Raw genomic sequence first — 22,244 nt, forward strand, 5'->3', positions numbered from 1 at the left:
CTCTGGGGGGTATTCAAAGGTTTCCGTAAAGAACATCCTGTATCTTCGAAACGGTTGAGCCGATTTTAACAAATTCGGGTTAATTGAAAAGAGTTATTCTTCGGCTACAAATATTATAATATTTGAAGTTTTGTTAGTTTCACATATCGCCGCTTGACGCCTTTTTTTGACATTCCGACAGTAATGGTTAATTTTTTGAAAAAAATTAAATGCGTTGGTTTGATTTCGAGATGCTGTTTTCGCGAGCTTGTTTAGGCATCATTTAGCTACAAAATCGAACCAATGCATAATTTTTTTGAGAAAATTAACCATTTCTGTCAGAATGTCGAAAAAAGCCCTCAAGCGGTGATATGTGAAACTAACAAAACTTTAAATATATTTGTAGCTGAAGAATAACTCTTTTCAATTAACCCGAATTTGTTAAAATCGGCTCAGCCGTTTCGAAGATACAGGATGTTCTTTACGGAAACCTTTGAATATCCCCCACCACTTCATTTTTAGAGATGCAGGAAAAATTGTCAAACCAAAATGGTTCAGATTATCATCGACTTCAAAGACCGGACTTTTTTTGCTAGGTTAATATAGCGGAATTCACAGAAACATCACTTTTTTAGATTACAGATTGCAGTTACGCCCCCTAGCGGTCATTTCAGAAACTTAAAAATATTTTCCAGGTTTTGCTCGTGGCCGTTTTAGTAATCACTTTTTTTACCGTAAGCTTCTACGATGGATAGATTCTCAGATACAGTAGTTCGCATTCTTAGTTGGCTACCCTGTACTTTATCGAAACAAGGCCTTCGCCAAATGTCACATTTTTTTAAAATTTCAAATGGCGCCCGCCGAAAAACAAATTATACCTATGGATAGCGGAAACTACAAAATTGTCACAGATACAAAACACAAAGCCCTCCATATTTCAGAGCAAAAACAAGTCTTGAGGGGTGGGAAACGAGGCACGAGAATTAGACGGAAGATAATGAATTGCAAGTTCTTGGGGAACCTGAAATTTATAGGAACATGGATATTTCAATGCATTCTGCCTCTTCAAAAGTACAAGTTTCATCCGTTCAAGATTCAAGTGCACCAGGAATTGCAACCCCAAGATTTTTAAGTTAGGGAGGATTTCTGGATGTGGGATATCAACAAAATCGACCAAGAGCAACCCTATATCTTTTGAGCCGTTATTTAGTGCCGAATCGATGTTCCATAAAGATGGCGCAGTTAATTACCACACCTTCCATTGTTGCGCTGAAGAACGAATTAAAATATTCGTGCATGGGGGGTATAGATACCCCCCAAGAGCTACGATCTCTCTCAAAACATTTAGACCTTAAACACTCGCGAATTTTCCTTTCCTATGAGAATTCCCTACCCCACAGACTTCTGTGTTACGTCGATAGTCCCTTTCAAGAATCATAGTGTCAATGTTAAAGAGCACTAAACAGTAAACAGTCTGGGAAAAACCTCTATTTGTTGTGCTTTATAAAATTCATATTCAGTACAGTTTAACAATCAAGAATAGTAACAGAAACAACTCATAGAAAAATTCGAAGGAAATGAAGATTCAGAAAAATTCAAGAAAATTTTGAAAAAACAGCAAAATTCCGAAAACACCCAATAAACTGAAAAAAAATATGCATACCCATCGGTGTAAACTATCAAAGGTCAGTTTGACAAAATATCCTGTACCTAGATCTTCCCGCACTTCCATGTTGTGCTTTAGAAAAATTCAAAAATCAAGAAAAGTAACAAAAAAACTCATACAAAGTTCGTAGGAATTTAAAGTGCAAAAGGATTCGAGATAATATGTTACTCATACATAAAAAAAATGGAGTTTTCAAGTACAATGTGGTTCAAATTCGTGACTAAAAAAACGCATTTGAAATTTTTGAAAAATCTGAAAATAACAGACCACCGAAAAACTGAAAATGTCAACTTTCGTTTTCATTTTCCTCTTGATATTCCCTATCGCTTAAACCGTCGGAAAGGGACGGTTCCGGTTAGCACCTTCTGTGGGCACTTTTTTATGGGAGAATCTGAACATGTTATCAAATTATGGAAATTCTGATAAGAGATTCAGATTTTCCGAAAAAAAGTGCCCATAGAACGGGAACCATCCATTTCCGACCGTTTAGGCTAGCCGCCAGGGAGACTGAAAACGAAATTTGGCATTTTCATTTTTTTACTCACTTATTTTCAAAAAATTCAAATGTGTTTGTTTCAGTCACAAAAAGGGGCAACTTTGCCTCCATTTAACCATTACAATGGTTCCCAATGGTGAACTACGAATTTGAACCACCCTGTATATACTTTCCAAATCTGCATTAAAATATGGGGTGTTCCATTTAAAAGTGTGATACACCAATAGCTCGACCAATAGTGGTCAGAAATATTGTACTTGTGCACAGTCTTGCTCCAAGATTTTTTTCGGTGAAGAAGTGATGATCTGAGGGGTCTTACTTAAATGATACACCCTGTACATTCGTACTACTAAATTTCGCCCATTTCGCCCCAAACAGTCTCCGTCGAAATATTCTCGCCCGCACAAGACTATAAACTTGCGGGACCTGGTCCCCCAAAGTTACCTTCCCAGTATATTCGTTCCTGGAGTACTATTGCCTCTTCAAATGCGGATTAGCTAGAGAAACATCGTGTATACATACACCACTTTTGAAAAAAAATCCCTATACAAAATACATACTTCTATACAGATTTGTAATGCTAGTCGTTCGTTACAACTTATTCGTGCGAGAATACCTATCCGATCGGCTATATTTTCCATTTTCCAGGAAATTTGTGCGAGAAGTATTCTCATATGATTAGGGCGTTGTGCGCGAGTGCGCCGTCCTGTTTAAATCTACAGTTTCCAACTTTTGCTTTTTTTATGTGTCGTCAACGGTGTTATGTGAAATTCAAAAACTACTAATGGGAGTGTTTTTTTTTAATTTTTCAAATGTTCAAATACTTAAAATCAGAAAAAAATTAAAACGAAATCGGCAAATTTCGGTTTTTCTGGCATACTTCGGAAGCAGTCGGAATTTTCTGGTTTTTTTTAAACCATTGAATGTATTTGCGCATTTTTCTCTAATTTGACCATCGCCGTATCTTATATGGTTTCGGAGATCTCCGTGATAGACATTCGTATCTTAGAGAAATTTTGACGATATAACCTTAACTTTAATAATGGGCGTTTGCCCATTTTCGTTTGTGGGGTAGACATAAGCACAAGGATATTTTTGTAATCCCCATTGACAAATTAAGTTTTTGCATACAGGGTGACCAAAATGTAATGATCAATTTCATTTCAAGCTTGAAAAATGAACTTGTATATATGGAATTCCCTGGCCGCAGTAGGAAAGCAGCTAAAAAATGCGGAGCCTGCCATATTGCTCCGTTTTGGGAAGTACTCTAAAATTTCAAAAAAACAATTTAATAGATTTCTGCAATTTCCAAATTTCTACACATTCTCTCTGCTTCATTTAAAATTTTTTTCGCGATTTTTTTAATTCCGAATTATTATCTCAAAATTATTGAAACATTCCTAACATTTCGGGAAAATGTACACATTTTTTACCTCGTTTTTCACACATTTTTCAAAGTTTAAATGTCCAGATGATTCTGGTTACATTAAAAAAATTCCAAAATGGAAGCACTGGAACGACCTACTTGTGACAAAAGGAAAACAAAAACACCAATAAACCACAGTAACATATTAAGACCTCGAATGCGTTTTAACAGCAAGGCTGTCATTATCAGCGAACAACTGATAGGTTCTTTACACGTTTTGAAAATTTTGAAACGTGTCAAAAATTTCCTTTCTATCGATTTCCATTTTTGAAACACTTAAACCAGTTACGACGGGGCCACTTTGTTTATACGCACACCGGCGATGACGTTTGCTGGAATTTATCTCGTTCGTTGCTAACTTTATGGACCTTGGTATTGGACCCCCCTTAAAAAAAGGAATTTGATACGCCCATGCGTTGACCTCCAAATGTGGAGCTTGTGTTTTGTGAATTTACAAGAAGCAGACCTCGAAGCAGACCTACCTGTTCATGTCTTAAGGGATGAAACGTGGTGAACCAAAACTGAAGACAAAATGCTCAAGTGGCTCCACCGACACTTGGATGGCAAAAATGTATGTTTATACGGAGTTTGCATGAATCTCCATACAAATTGCTCCGGAATGTATGCGATAAGAGCAAGCAATGATTCATTTATTACTAATAATGTTTATCGAATTTATCATCGTCTCGAATTAGATAACGTTCCATGAAAAAAATTCAAATATTCTACCATTTGTCGGAAGGCAAAGGTTGATTGGCTAAAAAATAGGCGAATCATATTTATCTAACATAACCCCAACAAAACTCGGCACGACATCACCGTTTAATTTTGATGAAAACTTCGTTTGCGGTTACGCCTTTTTCTAACCTATTTGTATTTTTTTGCCGAGTGTCGTAAAGTAAACGCTGACTTATTGAAGTATAATGCAAATAAGTGGAGTTTTAAAATTCCGATGACGTCATGCAAAAAAACAGAAATTTGTGACTATTAGCTTAGGAAGCATTTTTACGACCGTCTTAAAAGGTTTTAAATTTTTTTTGTTTCAATACGATAAATCCGCCGAAACGTTTTAGGGTGTCCTTCACTTCGGACATGATAAAAACATGACACCTGCTTCGTGTAATTTGTTACTCCGAGTTCACTCAGAAACAAGTGATTAGGTTTTATCAGAATTTAAGTGGTTTTTGGTTTAAGATTGTTTTCTTAATTACCTACAGGGTGCGTACTAATTGTGTAGGAAAACAAAAGAACTTACGTAGATTAAACCAGAATAGTATCTATCCTTCAAATTGTGGAGAACGCAGGCTTCGTTTAGGCATGTTAGCTCTGCCATATCTTCCACCTTATCGAATTTAGGGGGGTTCATCTTTTGGATGTCATCCTTGGCGACGAAGGTGCGTTTGCCGGTCTCTTGCACCTCAACCTCAACTTCGTCGCCTCGTTCGCCCTTGATGGAGGCGGCGACGAACCCTTGGCTCTCGTGCGGCACCCAGACGAGCCTTTTCTGTGTCCATTCCGCCTGTGCAGCAGGATCATTGTAACTATTCCTGTCCACAGAAAGATATTTCAATTCGGGATCGTATCGGTCTTTTGAATCCGCGTCGGCCATGGTTAGGTGTGCACAAAAAGTACTAAAAGCCGCACTCGCGTAAACTAATTACGATAAAACTAACAATAAAACTCACATCGAACGAATGCGAGCGCGAAATAAAACTACGAGTACGTACTTTAATTGATAGAAATTAGGAAAAAACGAACACGTACTTTTAAACTTAAACGCAAGATAATGTTTGCTATGCGAATGACAGGAGTGTGAGTGAAATCACAGCAACCGTTGCTCGGACCGCGCCCGACCATTACCGACCGAGCATAACAATCGCTTTCAAACTGGGCGCGGTAAAACGCAACGAAATCATTAAAAATCGCACAATTTCGTTCAATTCGATAATTAAAAGTCTCCCTCTCACGTCAAACTCAATTTGCGAAGGATAGATTAACTTCTAATTCAAACGCAACGTAACGGTCCCTCCTGTAGAGTGTAGGCAACCGACATTTCCGGACAGACGGTGGTGATATCACGAAAACCGCCAATTATTCTATTTAACCAAAAATTCGTTTTCCTCTCTTTAAAACACTTGTAAGAGGGCAGACGCCCTCGTGACAGGTGGCTTATCACGCCGTTTTGTTACAAAATCGCTCTCAAAAAGTGAGTCACTGTAGAGAAATGTTAAACGATGTACTTAGTTTCTCTTAATTTTCGAACCTTATTTGGAAGTAGATGACTTTGTAACGGTTACCTATTCTGCACAAAACAGGTACTTTAATTGCACGTTACGTACGCCTATACAGAAATTAGGGCGCCTATAAATCAATCTACAATCAAAACACCAAATTTGAAGAGTGTGTTACAATAATAGACCAGTGTTTCTGGAGTGGCGTAAGTGAAAGGACAAATGCAAATTCAAAATATGTGGACTTAAAAGATTGAGGCAAAAGGACCCGCGGGGACACAAAATAATCAAAGAGCGCCATTTCCCAACGAAGTTGGGTACGCTATTGCAGCCATTTGCTCTGTCCGTCCGCCCGTCCGAGGTTTTAACTGCTCCTACAGTTTTCAAGATCTTTAGTTCGTACTTTTTTACATGCGTTAACTTTTAGCTTTGGTATCTCAGTCTTGGCGATTAATGTGCTCCTTTATTAAAATATTTTTTTGAAATTTTAACCACAGATTCTTCTAGTATCGCATATTTTAAACACCAGGTGTGCGCATGCGCAGCCTGTGCACATTGACTTTTTTGAGTAAACTGTTGCATGAAAACTAAAATCGTTTGCCTGCACAAGCCAAAAGTTTAGGTTAAGTAAAATCCTGGGGTGTCAGATATTTTATTTGTAATTGGTAGAAATGCATGAACATATAAACAATACTCCAACTTGACGCATGCGCGTTGAATAACGAATTGTCTTCACCTGCACGTTTCGTATTTTCGGTAACTGTGTTACTATGTGCGTTTACTACAAAACGAAAATCGTGTGGTTCATTACTTAGTTGACCTTCATTAAAATATACATTGATCTTATCTCAATGCAACATTTCTGCGATCTCATGATTTTATCTTTTTTGCCACTTTCAACTTTTTAATTAAATACTCGTCCCATCATTAACAATTTAACTGCTCACAAACGAGATATACTCTGTACGTCGAGCTGCGCTGCCAAATTAGACTGTTTGTTGCGTCCCCAAACTGGAATAAAATATCCTTTCATTTTTCTTTTAATGAAAATACCCTGTACATAACCGTTTTGCCTTGCCTGTATATATTTCTACTTGTTACGTGTGCGCGCATGAGCCGCAGAAGCGCAATATGCACTCGTCGCGCAGAATTCGTCCCAATGACCCAATCCCATTCTTCGCCGAAAAGCCATCGACTCAACAACGTTGAGAATTCGCCGTTCATCAATGGCCGATTAGCTTTCGTTGTTCGCATATTTAGAGCATGATCGATCCACAACAAATCAAGATGTCACCGTGCAGATGCACTGCAACTGCAGTTCGCAACATCGTTATTGTTAAGAAGCACGACGTCAACACCGCACATCATGAAGATTTCGTTGTAGCAAAATCGACAAATTCGACAAAATCGTAGAAAAGAGCAATCTTTCGTCATTGCAATATCGCCTTCTTTGTTAATGGACTTCGAAACAACACTAAGTTCCTTTGTTTACATTATCCTTTCGTAACTTTGCCATTTTCTAGTAGCGCGTCGTGCCTCCGTCAACCATATTCAATATAAATTCATTTACTTTGTATTTTTTATAATAAACACGTTTATTTTTGCGTGTATATTCTTTCATTCCCAACATAAACAAGGCCTTGGAAGTAATTCATAATTACAGTCCACTTACAATTAAATCCTTTCTTATCGAAGCCCCCTTGTACGGTACAAGACTGACCGCGGAAACAGATTAAAACAATTCAATTTTATTTGCGCAAATTAACATGCACAAGTCAATTTGCAAGGATTGCGTGAACGTGAAAACCCACCTTTATAAAGATTTTTTTTAAATTTTAACCACAGATGTTTCTAGAAAGGTAAACATCGCTCGCATATTGTAGTAATAACATTTGCGCATGCGCGAATTATGCAATGACAATTTTTGTATTTATGGAGATTTCTTTGAAATTTTAAGCATAGATAGATGCCTCTAGTACAGAAAACATAACGACACAGTTATGGCCTTTTGGGAAGTACTCGTCAAATGCATGGAAAATGCGAATGCTAAAGTTTATCGCCTTAGGGTTTTGTATCACAGCACACTCTTATACAAATAAGGAAATACAAAAACTAAATGGTCATTGCCCATTGGTTTGGTCGAGTCCCAAAGCGCATTTTTGGATTGAATTTTGCTGATGTTTGGGTATTAGGAATATTTGACAATTTGAATGGATCAGGGTATCGATTCCCGAAGTTAGTCGATATGCTCCGTGATGTGCATGTGATGTGACCGGCTGCCATGACGTCATGATCGTATACGATAGGGATAAGTTCAAGTTTAGCTGCATTCCCGAATCGTGGACAAACTTATGCGCTAACCAATCACAGACAAGAATTGAACTGTCATTTGTCAGTTTTGTATTTTCTTTTGTTTTTGCATTACGGATACTGTTATTAATAACCAGAAAATCCTCTAACAATTCCATGTTTTATTTCCCAGAAAATATGTGAATGTATAGGTTAGGACACCGAATAACCCCTAGCAAAACAGCTGCAAGATCCGTCCTATAGCTGCTACTGCGCATGACTTTCACGCAACGAGTGGTCTAGACCAGTCGTTGCGTTCGATCAACTTTTCGCTCGATGTGGTAGGTTCGAGAATGCAGTGACATTCACGTTCACTTCAAGGTCAGTCGATGTGAACAAAGCACATCTTCGGGAATCGACGCCGACGACAGATTTTAATTCAGTTCAAATACAAATCGACAGTGTTTTGCTTTACTTACCAAGCTACTCCATCTTTTATCGCATTTTGCAATTAAAAAGGTAGCTTTTAACATTATGTGGCATCGGCGACATCTAGGCGCCATCTCCGAGCGTGGTTTACGAACGTGGTGATTTTTTAGTTTTTTCGTATCTCCTTCTACAGTGTTGCTCCGATTGTTTTCCAACTGGTGTCGTCGGAAAGATATTAGTAAACATTCACAACTTTTGTTCCTAGAGTTGAAATTAACGACTCTTTGCGAGGCGCGCATCTTCGAAACGTAGTCGACTTTAATGTATCTCTCTCGGAAAATATTAGATTTAAAAAATTGGAGTTGGGCTCAAATTGTAGGAAAATGAGTCTATTTTTAAAATGATTTAACAACATAAAAAAAATTGTATGCTAATTTGTGCAATGTTTTGTCTCTAAAGTCAACGGCCTATAACGTAATTGAATTTGACGTACTAATCATCAGATAGCTATACGTTAAGGTTTAAGTATTGATTATATGATAGTGTACATATCAATGGTTTAAGATAGAGCGGGTTGTAACAATTGATGATCGTATTCTGATTAAGTTAATCAATGATAAAAATACCTAGTACCCATGATTAGTATATTATGCACAAGAAGGAGTACAGTACCAATGCAAACATTTATACAACTGCCTTCCCTTAGATATAAGGATTTTAGACTACCCTATATTTAAGAGACGCATAAAAAATGTTCTTCTATGTGGAGCATTTTATTCTTTTAACGAGTTTGTGGCTAGTGGTAGATTATGTAATTAGTTAGCGTTTTTATTGCGATTTTACTGTTTTTACCTGTCTGTTTTTAGTTTGTTTGTTATATTGTTTGTTATATACTATTATTTTTAATGTTTAGTGTAATTTCCCGTTTCTTTTGACGAGTGTAAGTGTAATTCACACCTTCTCACAATTAAATATTATTATTATTATTATTATGTAATGAGCATTTAATGACGTTTAAGACACGAGTATGAGAATTACGAAACGAGCCGAGCTTCGTAATGAATACGAGTGGGCTTAATAGCCATTAAATGCGAATTTCATACACTATTATTTCTACTACTATATATGATGATCTATAACGAGGTGATACTACGATGGCTTCAAAAGCGGTCCAAAAATTGAGATTTTTATTGTGTGCAGGTAGTAAGCGACCTCAAAGCATGCGTATTGCGCATGAGTGCGCAGTCGTAGTAACGGTTTCCCGCGGACTGTCACTGTCATTTAGGTATTCAAGATGTCCGCCGATTGGAATCGTATGATTAATTCATAAGAAAACGAACCACCTAATTCGCTATGCCCCGCAGTTGTCAAAACTAATCAATTTTAGATCAGTCTTTGTTATGGAAACTTTGATTTTCATAAATTATGCGTCGTGGTTCCGTGATGCTGCATTTCTATTGGTCGTAAACTTGTATCGTTTAAGCTGGGTATGCTGTGGTTTAAGTACAGGAAGCAAATGTTTAATATAGAGTAGAAAAAATTTTTTAATGTATAATGAAGTACTCAGTGACTTGAATTGGCTCTGAAAGAAAGAGATCGACGTATCGGTAATGTGTAAAATTAGTTCATTTTTAATGTCACCAACGGGAGCTGCCAAAATAATTAATATTAGACGTGACCTAAAATTTCCACGGTCTTCCCTGAGTCAAAATTTCGTTCATCTACCGTACAATGAAAAAGGGAGCATAATTTCTGATTTTAAATGGGAAATTTTTGCACATCGGCAATATAGCATAAAAGTCGTAAACTTGGCAACAACGCTATCAGTACCGGTAAAAGTAACGCTTTAAAAATTTCTTTCGAGTTAAAATGTCGTCTACGCAACACAAATTTTCGGATTTAGTGAGTATCCTAGCATTTTATTTATTTAAATAATACACGGATTCCCCTAAAAATAATTCAAACTTTCTATTTTGCACGTAATTAATATCTCCGATACACTTTTTGTAACTGTGGAAAACTTAATACCTACACTTAGTTACCTACCTCTACATGTACAATCGAACGAATTTATACCAACCACTTTTACAATTAGGCAACCGAAAGTAATATCATTTTTTATATTTCTCATAGCTTTCATCAAGCGTAGTACATACAGCTGTTCTGAATCCGGTAGCCTCGAGAGGGTACCTTAAGAAAGTGCTTTCGGCTGCTTTCGCAACAATTCTACATAAGCGTACAACTTTGGATGCAGCCCTATTTCGAAATCACAATTTTAATGGAATTGATTATAATATGTTTAGCGTTACAACTAAGAGCGAAATCGTAAGGAATTTTCGTTGTTGGACTAAAGGCGCCTTTCACGCCTTAGAGAGAAACTACGTAGGGTTGTCATTTTGTTTTTCGCTATCCTAACAGAATCTTGCAGCTACAAGACTTGTATCTAGTATTCACGAAAGTCAATGATCCATCTGACGTGATTGAAAGTTACAAATTTAAATTTAAGTACAGCACCGATGCGAAGGCCTCCACAATTACAGATGATGAACTGGACCGAATGACTACCTCATTACTCGAATCGATTAACGGGTTAGATATGCGTGAATTACTGGAAACTGATAAATTTTCACCTTTTGTTATTATAACTTACTGCAACGGTACGTTGACTATAATATTATTAAGAGTTTAAAACTGGGTTGTAGACACACCAAGAGATTACCAACCCCCATTTCACCGTAACGATTATCTTACAGCATCAACTATATTTAAAAATCTATCTACTGATGGGACTAGACTAGATTTGGGACACATTCTCACAGGCTTTCACTCTGTAAAATGCAGGGCAAAAGGCAAATTGGTAAGTAGGTTTGTTACGTAAAAATAGTTATAATTTTTTTAAAGCTTGTACCTGAGGAATATGACACTACCCAAAGCAAACATACAAGCACTGTCGATGAAACTGCAGAGGAGCTTGATGAAGATGACCTGCTAACGAATGACGGTATAGACCAATCTACATTTTACAGTTGACTTATTAACAGAACATTCTAGAACCAGCCACGCGCGAGTTCTCGAACTCTCTGAACCTAGATTGCCCGTGTAATTTGCACAAAATGTATTGTTCGATCAATACGATTGAATGTTACAATTGTAAATCGTTGAAACATACACCTTGTGTACAGTTCTTTTCGGCCATCTCGGACAAGTATTTATGCGACCAGTGCCAAAATTCCCCGGCTCTGACTCCGAGACAAATCGTTTTGCAGCAGGAGACCTCGGTTTATCGGTAACTTTTACTAGATATGTTTACTAATTTAATTGCCAATTGTATTTTATAGGCTTGCAGTTGTCTTCGCATATTTCAACCGTATTGTCCCTTCAGACGTGCTAGATTCTGCACCTCCGCAATGTAAATTTGTTGTTTTACAGAAACTTGTAAAGCGTAAAATACTATCATATGATGGCATAAAGTAAGGTTTTCTAATTTTTCTATGTAAATCAAGTATGCATTTTCAGATATAATTTGGATCCAAATCAACTGGACATAGCTGCGCTGCAGGTATTTGGAACAGACTCGGATACGAATATGATATGTGCACCGGAGAGTAGTACACTTACAAATTATGATTCCAATAGCATCATATTCAGTGGAGCTTCTAAGAAGCGTAAACTATTTTGATTATCAGGGTTCTTTTGTCACATTTCTGAGTTCAATATTTTGTCCATTTCATTGTGTTATTTTGAGTAAAATATCATGTTTCAACATTATGGAAGTGTTCATAACTTTTCCAGTATTTTGTTTGCTCTAAATTCTCTCACAGTCTAGTGCATCTAGACTGATTCTCTTAAGATTTGATGTGATGACACACATGATGTTAGTATGAGAAAGGGTTATCCACGCTGCATAGCGAGGGTTCGTTTTTTGTTTAATTGTATGGGCAATCAGAATTTCTTTTCTTTGATTTGGTAAGACAATTTAAGCTGATTAAATTTGCAGGTGTTTCTTTGTGTAAAATATTTTAAAATATTCTTTGTTAGGCTTTAGTTTTGTGTAAAATGCACAGGTGTTAAACGTTAATGGGTTTGGATAAGACTATACTTGATAACATTTTGTTTACATGATAAGGTGGGGTTTTTAATGTACGGCGAAAAGTGGAAGTGGAGTTAGGAGTATAGGACAAGCAGAGTGGTTGTTTTCCCTGCAATTATACGTGATTTTTCACATGTTGTGTGGATCATACTGGACCCCTAGGTGCGTTACGCTGGATGTTTACGCTCCCATTACGTTCAAATTACCCGCTAACCCTAAAATGCGCTGCCTGCACTACATTTCAAAGCTTTTGTAGGTAATGAAAGATATATGTACTTACTGGTCCTTCACAAGGGGGCAACGTACTCTTCTTATTCTGTGTCCTGTTCTGGTAAACATGCGAAGGTGTGTTTTGGATGTTCTGTTGAAAGATTTCTTTAATCTTGGAGACTCTTCCATATAGTAGATCTGAGTCTATCATTTTTAATTGTAGTGTTTCTTGCTCATGGCGTCAGTTCCAATTAGAAGTGGATAGAGGTAGTAGAGGTAACATTATTCGTTTCATAGTTGAAAAAAGGGTTTTTTTATGATACATTACGCCAAGAATTTGAGCACATTTTACAGTCAATGTCAAAAAGTGACACGTAGGTACTGCAAACAAATTAATTCAAGGTCTAGATACCTACTTTATACTCATGATATGATATTGCGCATGTAGGAGGAGTTATGAATCACGTGTGTGACGTCACGCGGTGAATTTCAAATTAATAGTACATTATATATCAAGGTAGAGAAGTCCACTATTATTGCCTGAGCACCAAGATTACATCTCGAGGCGCTTGCGCCGAGGGGTGTAAGGTGCAAAGGCAATAATAGACTTCTCTACCGTGGTATATATACTATTTTTTTCACTACTAGCACTTGAAATCCTCTAAATTAACATATTATATTGATAAGAGAGTTAACGGTTGAACAGAATTGTTTGTTTCTTAATTTAACATGTCAATCAAGTACGTGGAAGTACAAGTCAAATAGGCCGTTTTTTGTTCTGTCATTGAGATATTTTCAAAGAGTAATTTCGTTCGAATTTTTTCAAAATGTGATAATTTTAGGTATGTACTTTCTATGGAAATTGCGAATGGTGGCAATTATTCGTTTTAGAGAACTTGTCTAAACGTTCATTGAGCGAAATTTCGGGTTGTGTTTTCTAAAAGTGACAGCGTGACAGTTCTCATTATTGACTACTAGCATAGAGTAACGTTGTTTACTCTATGCTACTAGTTAATAATAGAAAATTATTAACCACTTTGAACAAATGCCGAGAAAGCCTTCTTTACAAGTGGAAAAAAGGTTAATAATCATGTCATCAGACGCTAGTAGTGAAAAAATATAATAATCTGTCAGTGTAGATTTTGGTGCTTTTTTGGAATTTGTGAATCAGTGTTCAACAAAATGAGGTGTTCCGTGGTTGGATGTACTACAGCTAATGGATCAAAACAGTTTTCAAGCAATCCAATGTTTTTCCGGTTCCCGAATGATCAAAATTTTCAAAAGCGTTGGGTGTTACCTTGTGTTATATTTGTTGGGTCGTTGGAAATAAACGGATGATGTCGGATTGTTATTTATTAATTGCACAAACATATATCACCGACATTATTCTACCTCCATTTTTACAAGGCCATAATCATCGGCTGTGTCTCTACTCCCCTATACTAATACCCTGTATAACACCTCCTCTCCTTAAAAGAAATAAATTTACAATATGTATAAGCATAAAATTTACAAATTCAAACGTATAGGAGGTCGAGAAACCCTATTTGATCTTCGTAAAGGTGGTTCCGAATCTATTATAATTTTACTTGTTTCGGGCACTGATACAACTGGAGCATCTGAAAGATTTTCATTTACTGGTGGCGTAGTTGCCTCCGTTTCAGAAATGATTGAACTGGTACTACCCTGAAATTGATTGTCAGCTGGGTGTGTATCCTTTTCTTTTGCAATATGCAATTCGTCATTATTATGAAAAGTACGAGAAGTGGACATCGTCTGACCTGCAATCGGATCGTTAACATAATCTCTCACTGCATTTGTGATAGGCATATTTTCGCCAATTGTCCTAATTTGATTTATGTGTCGTTTGTAAAATTTACCATTATCTAACTGAATTAAATAATGTAATTTACCTAACCTTTTTTGTATTCTGCCAAATTCCCATTTATTGCTATGATTGTAGTCACGCACTGCCACTCTTTTCCCTACCGAAATTTCTCTTACTCTAATATTGTAACTAGGTTTTGTATTAACTTCTAAATCTGGTTTAAGAAAATCTAAACGTGAGCGAATTTCTCTTCCGAACATTAAATAGGAAGGACTGACTTTCGTTACTGAATGTTCAGTCTTTCTATAATGTAACAAAAATTTTAGTAATTCTCTTTCACAATCATTTGCATGTCCCTTCATTGCTCTTAGAGCCTGTTTAAATGATTGTACATATCTTTCTGCTAATCCATTTGTGCTTGGATGATACGGAGCACTTAACTTATGAATAATACCGTTTTCTTGTAAAAACCGTTTAAATTCGTATGAAGTGAATGTACTCCCGTTATCTGACACTAAAGTTCTCGGAATTCCAAATGTAGTAAAAATTTTTCTACACAGAGCAATTGTATTTGTTGTCGTCATATCTCTAACTACATGAATTTCTGGCCAGCGTGTGTATGCGTCGACTAAAATAAAGTAATATCGATTATAAAAAGGCCCTGCAAAGTCCACATGTACTCTGTCAAAGGGAGCACTAGCTGGTTCCCAAGGGTGAACTTGCACTTTTACTGGGTCATTTTTGTGTTTTTGGCAATTTACACAATTCTTAACAATCGCCTCAATGTCATCCGATATTCCGGCCCACCACACATAACTTCGTGCTAAGGCTTTCATCTTTGCCACCCCAAAATGCGTTGCATGTAATTCTTGTAGGATTTTGTACTGTAATGTTTTTGGAACAACAACGCGGTGTTGTCTAAATATACTCCCACTTTGTAATGTAAATTCTGACTGATCTACATTAAAACGGAATTTTTTGTCAACCTCTGTCCCTGATTGCAACCCCTTTAATAGTGGTATTAATGCATTATCTCTCTCAGTTGCCTTGGCTAGTTCCTGTAATTTAATGGGTAATGTTTCTATTTGATTAATTTCGAATGCATCTGGTTCATCATAAAGGTAATTATCAGTACTTTTTGTAGGTAACCGCGACATAGCATCCGCATTTGCGTGCTTTGTTGTATTTTTATATTTAATATTGTATTTAAATCCCTGTAAAAAGAGTGCATAATGCTGCATTCTTGTGGCAGTCAAAGATGGTAAACTTGCTACTGGTGAAAAAATATGTACTAGAGGTTTATGGTCTGTATATAGTGTAAAGTTTCTTCCAAACAAGTAATAAAAGAATTTTTTTACTCCATATACGATACTGTATGCCTCCTTGTCAATTTGGGCGTATTTTTGCTGTACTGTTGTTAAAGTTTGTGATGCAAAACAAATTGGTCGTTCAGATCCGTCTGGAAATGTATGTGATAGTACAGCCCCTACTGCGTACGGGCTGGCATCTGTAGCTAACACCAATGGTAGTTTTGGGTCAAAATGAACTAAAACTTTAGGTGATTGTATTTGTGATTTCACAATTTCAAAAGCTTTTTGACACTCCTTATTCCATTTAAAAGGTATATCTTTTTTTAACAATTTATATAATGGGTGCAATGTAGAACTTAAGTTCTGCATGAATCGACCGTAATAATTTACTAACCCTGCAAATGCACGTAATTCGGTTTTATTGGTAGGAATCTTTACTTTCTGTATTGCTTCAATTTTTGCCTTAGATTTATGTATACCCACTTTATCAATTACATAACCGCAATACTCAATTTTATCTTTAAGAAATTCACATTTTGAAAGGTTTACCCGTATATTATACTTTGCTAATCTACCTAGTACTAACTCTAATCGCTGAAAATGTATAGTATTATTAGGTGCTGTAATTTTAATATCGTCTAAAAAGACTGTAACCCCGTCAATATCTTGTAGTATTGTTTCTATTGTGCGTTGCCATATGGCTGGTGCACTAGCTATACCAAACATTAGCCTAGTACTTTGGTAAAGCCCTTTTGGAGTACTTAGTGTTAGATATTTTCTATCTTCGGGACATACTTCTAACTGTAAGTACGCTTGTTGTAAATCAAGTTTTGTGAACTTATCTCCCCCAGCTAAACTCAAAAATAATTCTTCTACTGTTGGTAAGGGATGCTCGTCTACAATTAAATTTTTATTAAGTGTAATTTTGAAATCTCCACAAATCCTAATTCTACCATTAGATTTTACAACTGGGACAATAGGTGTTGCCCATTCTGACGTATTTACTTTAATTAACACTCCCTCTTTCTCCAATATTTGTAATTCTTCTTCTACTTTGGGTAGAAGTGCATAAGGAACTTTACGAGCTTTAACAAAAATCGGTGTTGCACCTTCTTTCACTTGTAACTTTGCCTGCAAATGTTTAATTTTTCCCATATTTTGCTCAAAAACTGACTGATATTTTTGTATCACTTTATCTAATGTATTGGGGCATGTTTCTAGAGATACATGAGAAATAGTTGCTAGATCTAATTGTAATTGTCTTATCCATTCCCTACCAAGTAACGGTTTTCTATCAGACTTAACTATGTATAAATTCAAAATTTTCTGTACAGTGTTGTATGTAACAGTTACCGATACAAATCCTACAACGTCCAATTCTCTTTTACAGTAAGTGACTAATTGTAAGTTTGTATTTTCTACTTGAATATTGGGGAATAATTGTTTAAATTGAGTTACATTAATTATACTCACTGCAGCTCCACTATCAACTTCAAATTCAACTAGTGTACCATTTAATTTTAGCGTTAACAAGAATTTTTCTCTAAATGTAGTATGTTCAGTTTGTAATGTGAAAATTTCTTCTACCTGATTCGCCTGTTGTTTCTGTTGCCTTACTTTCATACATACTTTGCTTACGTGACCTTGCCCTTTACAAAGACTGCAATAGAGCTTCTTCTTTCTGCATTTAGATGCTACATGATTACTATCGCCACACCTGTAACAAAATATTTTGTTAGTATTAACATCTGAACTTGAAAATGGTTTTACAAAATTTCCACTTTTTGAAAACTTAGAGTTTTTATATGCTGGTGTAATGGATTGTACTGTCCCACGGTGAGCATTGTGTAGTTGAGCTGCGTCTCTTTGAGACACCTCCATACTCTTCGCAACTTCTACTGCCTTTTCTACGGTTAAATCCTTATGTTCCAATAAACGACTTTGTATTGCTTGGTTCCGCAGTCCAAAGACAAACTGATTACGTAGTGCCTTCTTAAGATATGTTCCGTAATTGCACTTGGTCGCTAACTTTTGCAAGGATGTTAAAAAATCTTGTGTACTTTCGCCTTCGTGCTGTCTTCTCTGTAGAAATCGAAATATCTCCGCTATCTCCAATGGTTCCGGATTATAATGAGTTTTCATATAATTCACCAACTCTTCGTAAGTTTTTTGTACTGGTACTTCTGGTGATAATTTGTCACACAAAACGTCATATGCGTCTGGACCCATGTAATGTAAAAGGTATGGTGCTTGCTTATTCCTTGGTACTCCGAACACACTAAATGCGCTCTCCAACCTCATTAACCATCTATCAAAGTTTTTAGTTGTATCGTACGTTTCAATGGAGAATACTGTATGTACGGCATGTGAAATCGGTTCTTGGGTAGAAGATGTAAGTGTAGTCCCAGAACTTTCCATAGTAGCCATTGGGCTTGTAGTTGTATTTGTCGTAGCCGTTGAACTTGTGGTCGTAGTCATGACTTATGTAAATTCTTTTTCAGTGTGTATGCCCTTAACCTTACTTTTGGAACGCACCGAACGTGATCTTGTAAAATGCATATGTATTAACGTAGATTCGTATTTTTCGTCCTCGTCGCCACTGTTATATTTGTTGGGTCGTTGGAAATAAACGGATGATGTCGGATTGTTATTTATTAATTGCACAAACATATATCACCGACATTATTCTACATCAATTTTGTACAAGGCCCTAATCATCGGCTGTGTCTCTACTCCCCTATACTAATACCCTGTATAACACCTTGTAACCGGCAAGGTCACATTAATGTGAAAACTACCTGAGTCTGTTCGAAACATTTTGACGAGTCGTCTTATGAACGGAATTTGCGGTTTGAAATACTGGGCTATACCGCCCGAAATCGTCGACTGTGAAACCAGACGCGGTTACGTTGCGCTAATAAGCCCCCCAGGTATGATCATGAAATTGATAGAAATGAATAGAGGACACCTTAATTACATGTTATCAGTTAAAAAATTTGCGGAAGAAGCCTTACATTTTCCACAATCTTCATTCAAAGTTCACTTCATTTCGTCGTAAGTGAGGTTATATTACTCCAAATTTCATGATTGTTTTTCAGTTGGTACTGGTGTTCTTAACATTCCTGAGTGCCAACTTTAGTTAGTTTCTTAAGAGGTTATGTTATTTTTCCACGATTTAATTAACTTTAAACAATGATATACAACTTTATACATGTTTTTAATTATACCATAATAGCAGTAAGTACTTAAGTAGTTCTCTACATCCTACATTGCTAAGCAGCGGTTCATAAGCGTTCCAAGTTAAGCGGTGATCGCTAACGTAGCTGCGATCCATGGATCCATGGAAAATGGGAGTGATGTCCCTTCCCCTCTTGACTGTATTAGGCGGTGGATGGTAAGAGGCGATTGATACGAAAAAGGCGTTCCAAGTTAAGCGGCGATCGCTAACGTAGCTGCGATCCATGGAAAATGCGAGAGATGTTCCTTCCCCTCTCGAGCGTATTAGGCGGTGGATGCTAAGCGGCGATCGATACGAAAAAGGCGTTCCAAGTTAAGCGGCGATCGGTAACGTAGCTGCGATCTATGGAAAATGCGAGAGATGTTCCTTCCCCTCTCGACCGTATTAGGCGGTGGATGCTAAGCGTCGATTCATATGAAACATGCAGGAAGTGCCCGGGTTTCCCCTCTCGGTGATCGATACCAAGAAATTTTTGCCACATGCAACCTTCTCTACGACATCCTTCTTCCCTAATGCATTCAAGTTTAGACTGTATAAGCTTCAAAAAGTGGTGTTATTAAAATGTCAGTCACATGGAAGTGTCGCTTATTTGGTGTTTAAGTCGAACAAAACCTAAAATTGAATTGTATATTATAACTGTTGTACTACTTTTATTACATTCTGTTAATATACACTTTAAATCCAGCATATTTCATTTTAGTAGACGAAGAAGTTAACATAACCTCCTACAAAAATTTACTGTCACACCAGATTTCCAGAAAATGAGGTCAACTTTTAATTAAGATTGTGGAAAATTTAGGCCCTCTTCCGCAAATTTTTTTAATCTAAACGTGTTATTAAGGTGTCCTCTATCCATTTCTATCAATTTCATTATCATACCTGGGGGGCTTATTAGCGTAACGTACCCCCAGACGCCGTACCATTTCTCAATTTGCCACTGGGAAACTCAAAGGATGTGAAAGGGGAATCGGCCCGAACCATCAGTCGCATTAACAAAAGAAATAGGTCAAAATTAGTTGCAACTCTCCTACAAACCAGGTAAGTTTCTTGTTTTGGTGTATTAGAAATTGGTTTAGAGACGTTTTTCAGTACGAACACTGATGCTGACAACAGAGACGAGATAATTGCCAAATTAAAAGAAGAAAATGAAATTTTTCACAGGTTTTTCACCACCACTGAAATCTGTATATTGAAACATCCTTATAAGGGAGTAACATGGACAATTGAAGATATTTCGAAAGCTATTATCATTCATTCAGCTGGTGCAAGAGGTTGTTACGGAAAAAGGATACCCTCTGCCAGCAGTGTCAACGCTTAGAGCATGATGTAAAAAAATTCAATTAATGCCTGGAATATTAAAGAAGGTAGAAATAATAGTATTTGACTCCATCTCACATCTCAGTGTTCACGAGATTACTAATTTAATATGTTATGTGTACTTGTTTATTTAATATTTTGTAAATAACTTGAGACTATTCTAATAACAAACATGCCTTTTTTGTACCTACTCCTTTACCCTTCCTGATGTCCGATTTACTTTTTAAATTGTATATTACCAAGTTATCTAGCAATAAAGAACAATAATTCAATATATTTTTATCTTATCGCATACCGTTTTTGAATCTATAATTATACCTTGTGTACCTACATAATTCAATATTTTATATGAGTCATTTCGTTTTTAATATCCATGTCCACAATGGCCCCTATGAATAAAAGTAAGCAAATGCTTATACTTGCAAAATTCAAAGTAAATACTCGTAAGTGCTCCTTCGCACTGGGCGACTTAGCAGCGCTGCTGAGCAGTAGAACAGGACGCAGTGCAGCGCTGCTAAACAAACCAGTATAAAGGGGCACTTACGAGTATTTACTTTGAATTTTACAAGTATAAGCATTTGCTTATTTTTATTCATACGGGCCAATGTTTAGATACTTTAGCATAAGTAGGTATCTTACTATAGTATGGAAAACGCCTGCATTTCCTCTTTTTATGGTGCGCTTAATTATAGCTTATAGCATTTAAAGATGGTCTTTAACGATCTATTGATATTTTTCGGCATATTTTGCGTTTAGGCTTTATAATTTCAACTCTCTTTTCCCCTAAACCATTATAATTAAGAAATTTGAGTGTTTGTAGTAGAATTAAGAAAAAAATCCGGCTTTAAATTCAAATTTTATCACCGCGTGACGTCATGCGCGAACTGGACGAATTTGGAACGGCAATCTAGCATATCTTGTTTTAATTATATCATGCTTTATACTTACTACTCCCGAATACTTTCTTCCCAGATGGCATTACATAATTTGAGTAGATACTGGTTCAACCTCATGTTAAACTCAATTATTTTCGCAAATCCTCCAGGCAATTAGTAGCCTCTTTGGTTTTATGCCCGGTTGTACCACCAATAAGTTAAGACGATCTTAAAATCTATGGCAACGATTATTGAGACAATCGGCGTGTTGTCGCGCAGTCGCCTTAGTAGTCTTACATGTAGTAGTAGAGTGATTCTGATACCGATGCCTAGAGAAAAAAATCTCTATCAAATGAGTCTAATGAAAGTGTGTATTGTTATTTAAAAAAATTCAATTGTTTTTCCTTATTCATTTGTTTTATGAAATAAAAACAATAGAATGCTGCCTTATTATGCGAAATAAAAAGTTAGATTTTATTTACAAAAATTTTGTATACAGTCGATATTTACCGAGATATATAGTATCAAAGAGTATATACTCTTTGATTCCATACATAATGGGCACCCTGTACCTGTGGGATGGGTGTCAATCTACAAAGTACAGTTGTATAGCAGTGGGAAACGGGTGTTCCGAGAGAACCGGGTGGGTATTTGAGTCATAAGCAAATTCTATAAATTACCGTAGGGTGTGTTATATTTTGTGAAACGAAAATTCGCGGTAACTACTCGTAGATTAGCGCAGGGTGGCTTTATATTATATTTTGATAGTACGTACGTTATATACTTTTTGATTTTGATGTCCAATAATAATCAAAAGCGTGTATTTTTCGGTGCAAATGCGGTAGCAAAGTTAAGTACTT

The 22,244-nt window shown here is 36.5% G+C and overlaps 4 protein-coding genes across 8 annotated transcripts in view; 1 reads left to right on the forward strand and 3 right to left on the reverse strand.

The window, feature by feature from the left end:
- Positions 1 to 5,390, reverse strand: part of LOC116178462 (myosin heavy chain, non-muscle) — a 65,027-nt gene extending 59,637 nt beyond the window's left edge. For 2 of the 3 annotated variants that reach the window (XM_031497955.1, XM_031497956.1), the window contains exon 1: positions 4,823 to 5,390. In XM_031497955.1, coding sequence (XP_031353815.1) covers positions 4,823 to 5,176 — 354 coding nt within the window. In that variant the 5' untranslated portion in view covers positions 5,177 to 5,390. The remainder of the gene's footprint in view (positions 1 to 4,822) is intronic. The other variant, XM_031497954.1, reaches the window with a different exon arrangement.
- The window catches only part of LOC116179410 (probable leucine-rich repeat receptor-like protein kinase At2g33170), a 320,289-nt gene that overhangs the window by 252,601 nt on the left and 45,444 nt on the right, over positions 1 to 22,244 (reverse strand). The window lies entirely within an intron of this gene.
- Positions 4,010 to 12,279, forward strand: LOC116178473 (HORMA domain-containing protein 2-like). Of its 3 annotated transcripts, none has more exons than XM_031497979.1 (8): positions 4,010 to 4,138; positions 10,650 to 10,898; positions 10,945 to 11,173; positions 11,270 to 11,373; positions 11,418 to 11,517; positions 11,568 to 11,802; positions 11,855 to 11,986; positions 12,033 to 12,279. In XM_031497979.1, exons 1-8 carry the CDS (start codon positions 4,100 to 4,102, stop codon positions 12,193 to 12,195), a joined length of 1,251 nt encoding a protein of 416 aa, XP_031353839.1. In that variant the 5' UTR covers positions 4,010 to 4,099; the 3' UTR covers positions 12,196 to 12,279. The 3 variants fall into 3 exon arrangements, with proteins under 3 accessions (XP_031353839.1, XP_031353837.1, XP_031353838.1); XM_031497977.1 differs by having other exon boundaries at positions 4,013 to 4,138; positions 11,219 to 11,373; XM_031497978.1 differs by lacking the exon at positions 4,010 to 4,138 and adding an exon at positions 10,332 to 10,418 and having other exon boundaries at positions 11,219 to 11,373.
- Positions 15,836 to 18,711, reverse strand: LOC116178478. Its single transcript, XM_031497983.1, has 2 exons — positions 17,725 to 18,711; positions 15,836 to 17,671 (listed from the first exon to the last, which is right to left on the reverse strand). The coding sequence occupies exons 1-2, from the start codon at positions 18,430 to 18,432 to the stop codon at positions 17,660 to 17,662; spliced, it is 720 nt and encodes a 239-aa protein (XP_031353843.1). The 5' UTR covers positions 18,433 to 18,711; the 3' UTR covers positions 15,836 to 17,659.

The sequence above is a fragment of the Photinus pyralis genome, unplaced genomic scaffold, assembly GCF_008802855.1.
Source record: "Photinus pyralis isolate 1611_PpyrPB1 unplaced genomic scaffold, Ppyr1.3 Ppyr1.4_LG8, whole genome shotgun sequence".
In the NCBI taxonomy this organism is placed as follows: domain Eukaryota; kingdom Metazoa; phylum Arthropoda; class Insecta; order Coleoptera; family Lampyridae; genus Photinus; species Photinus pyralis.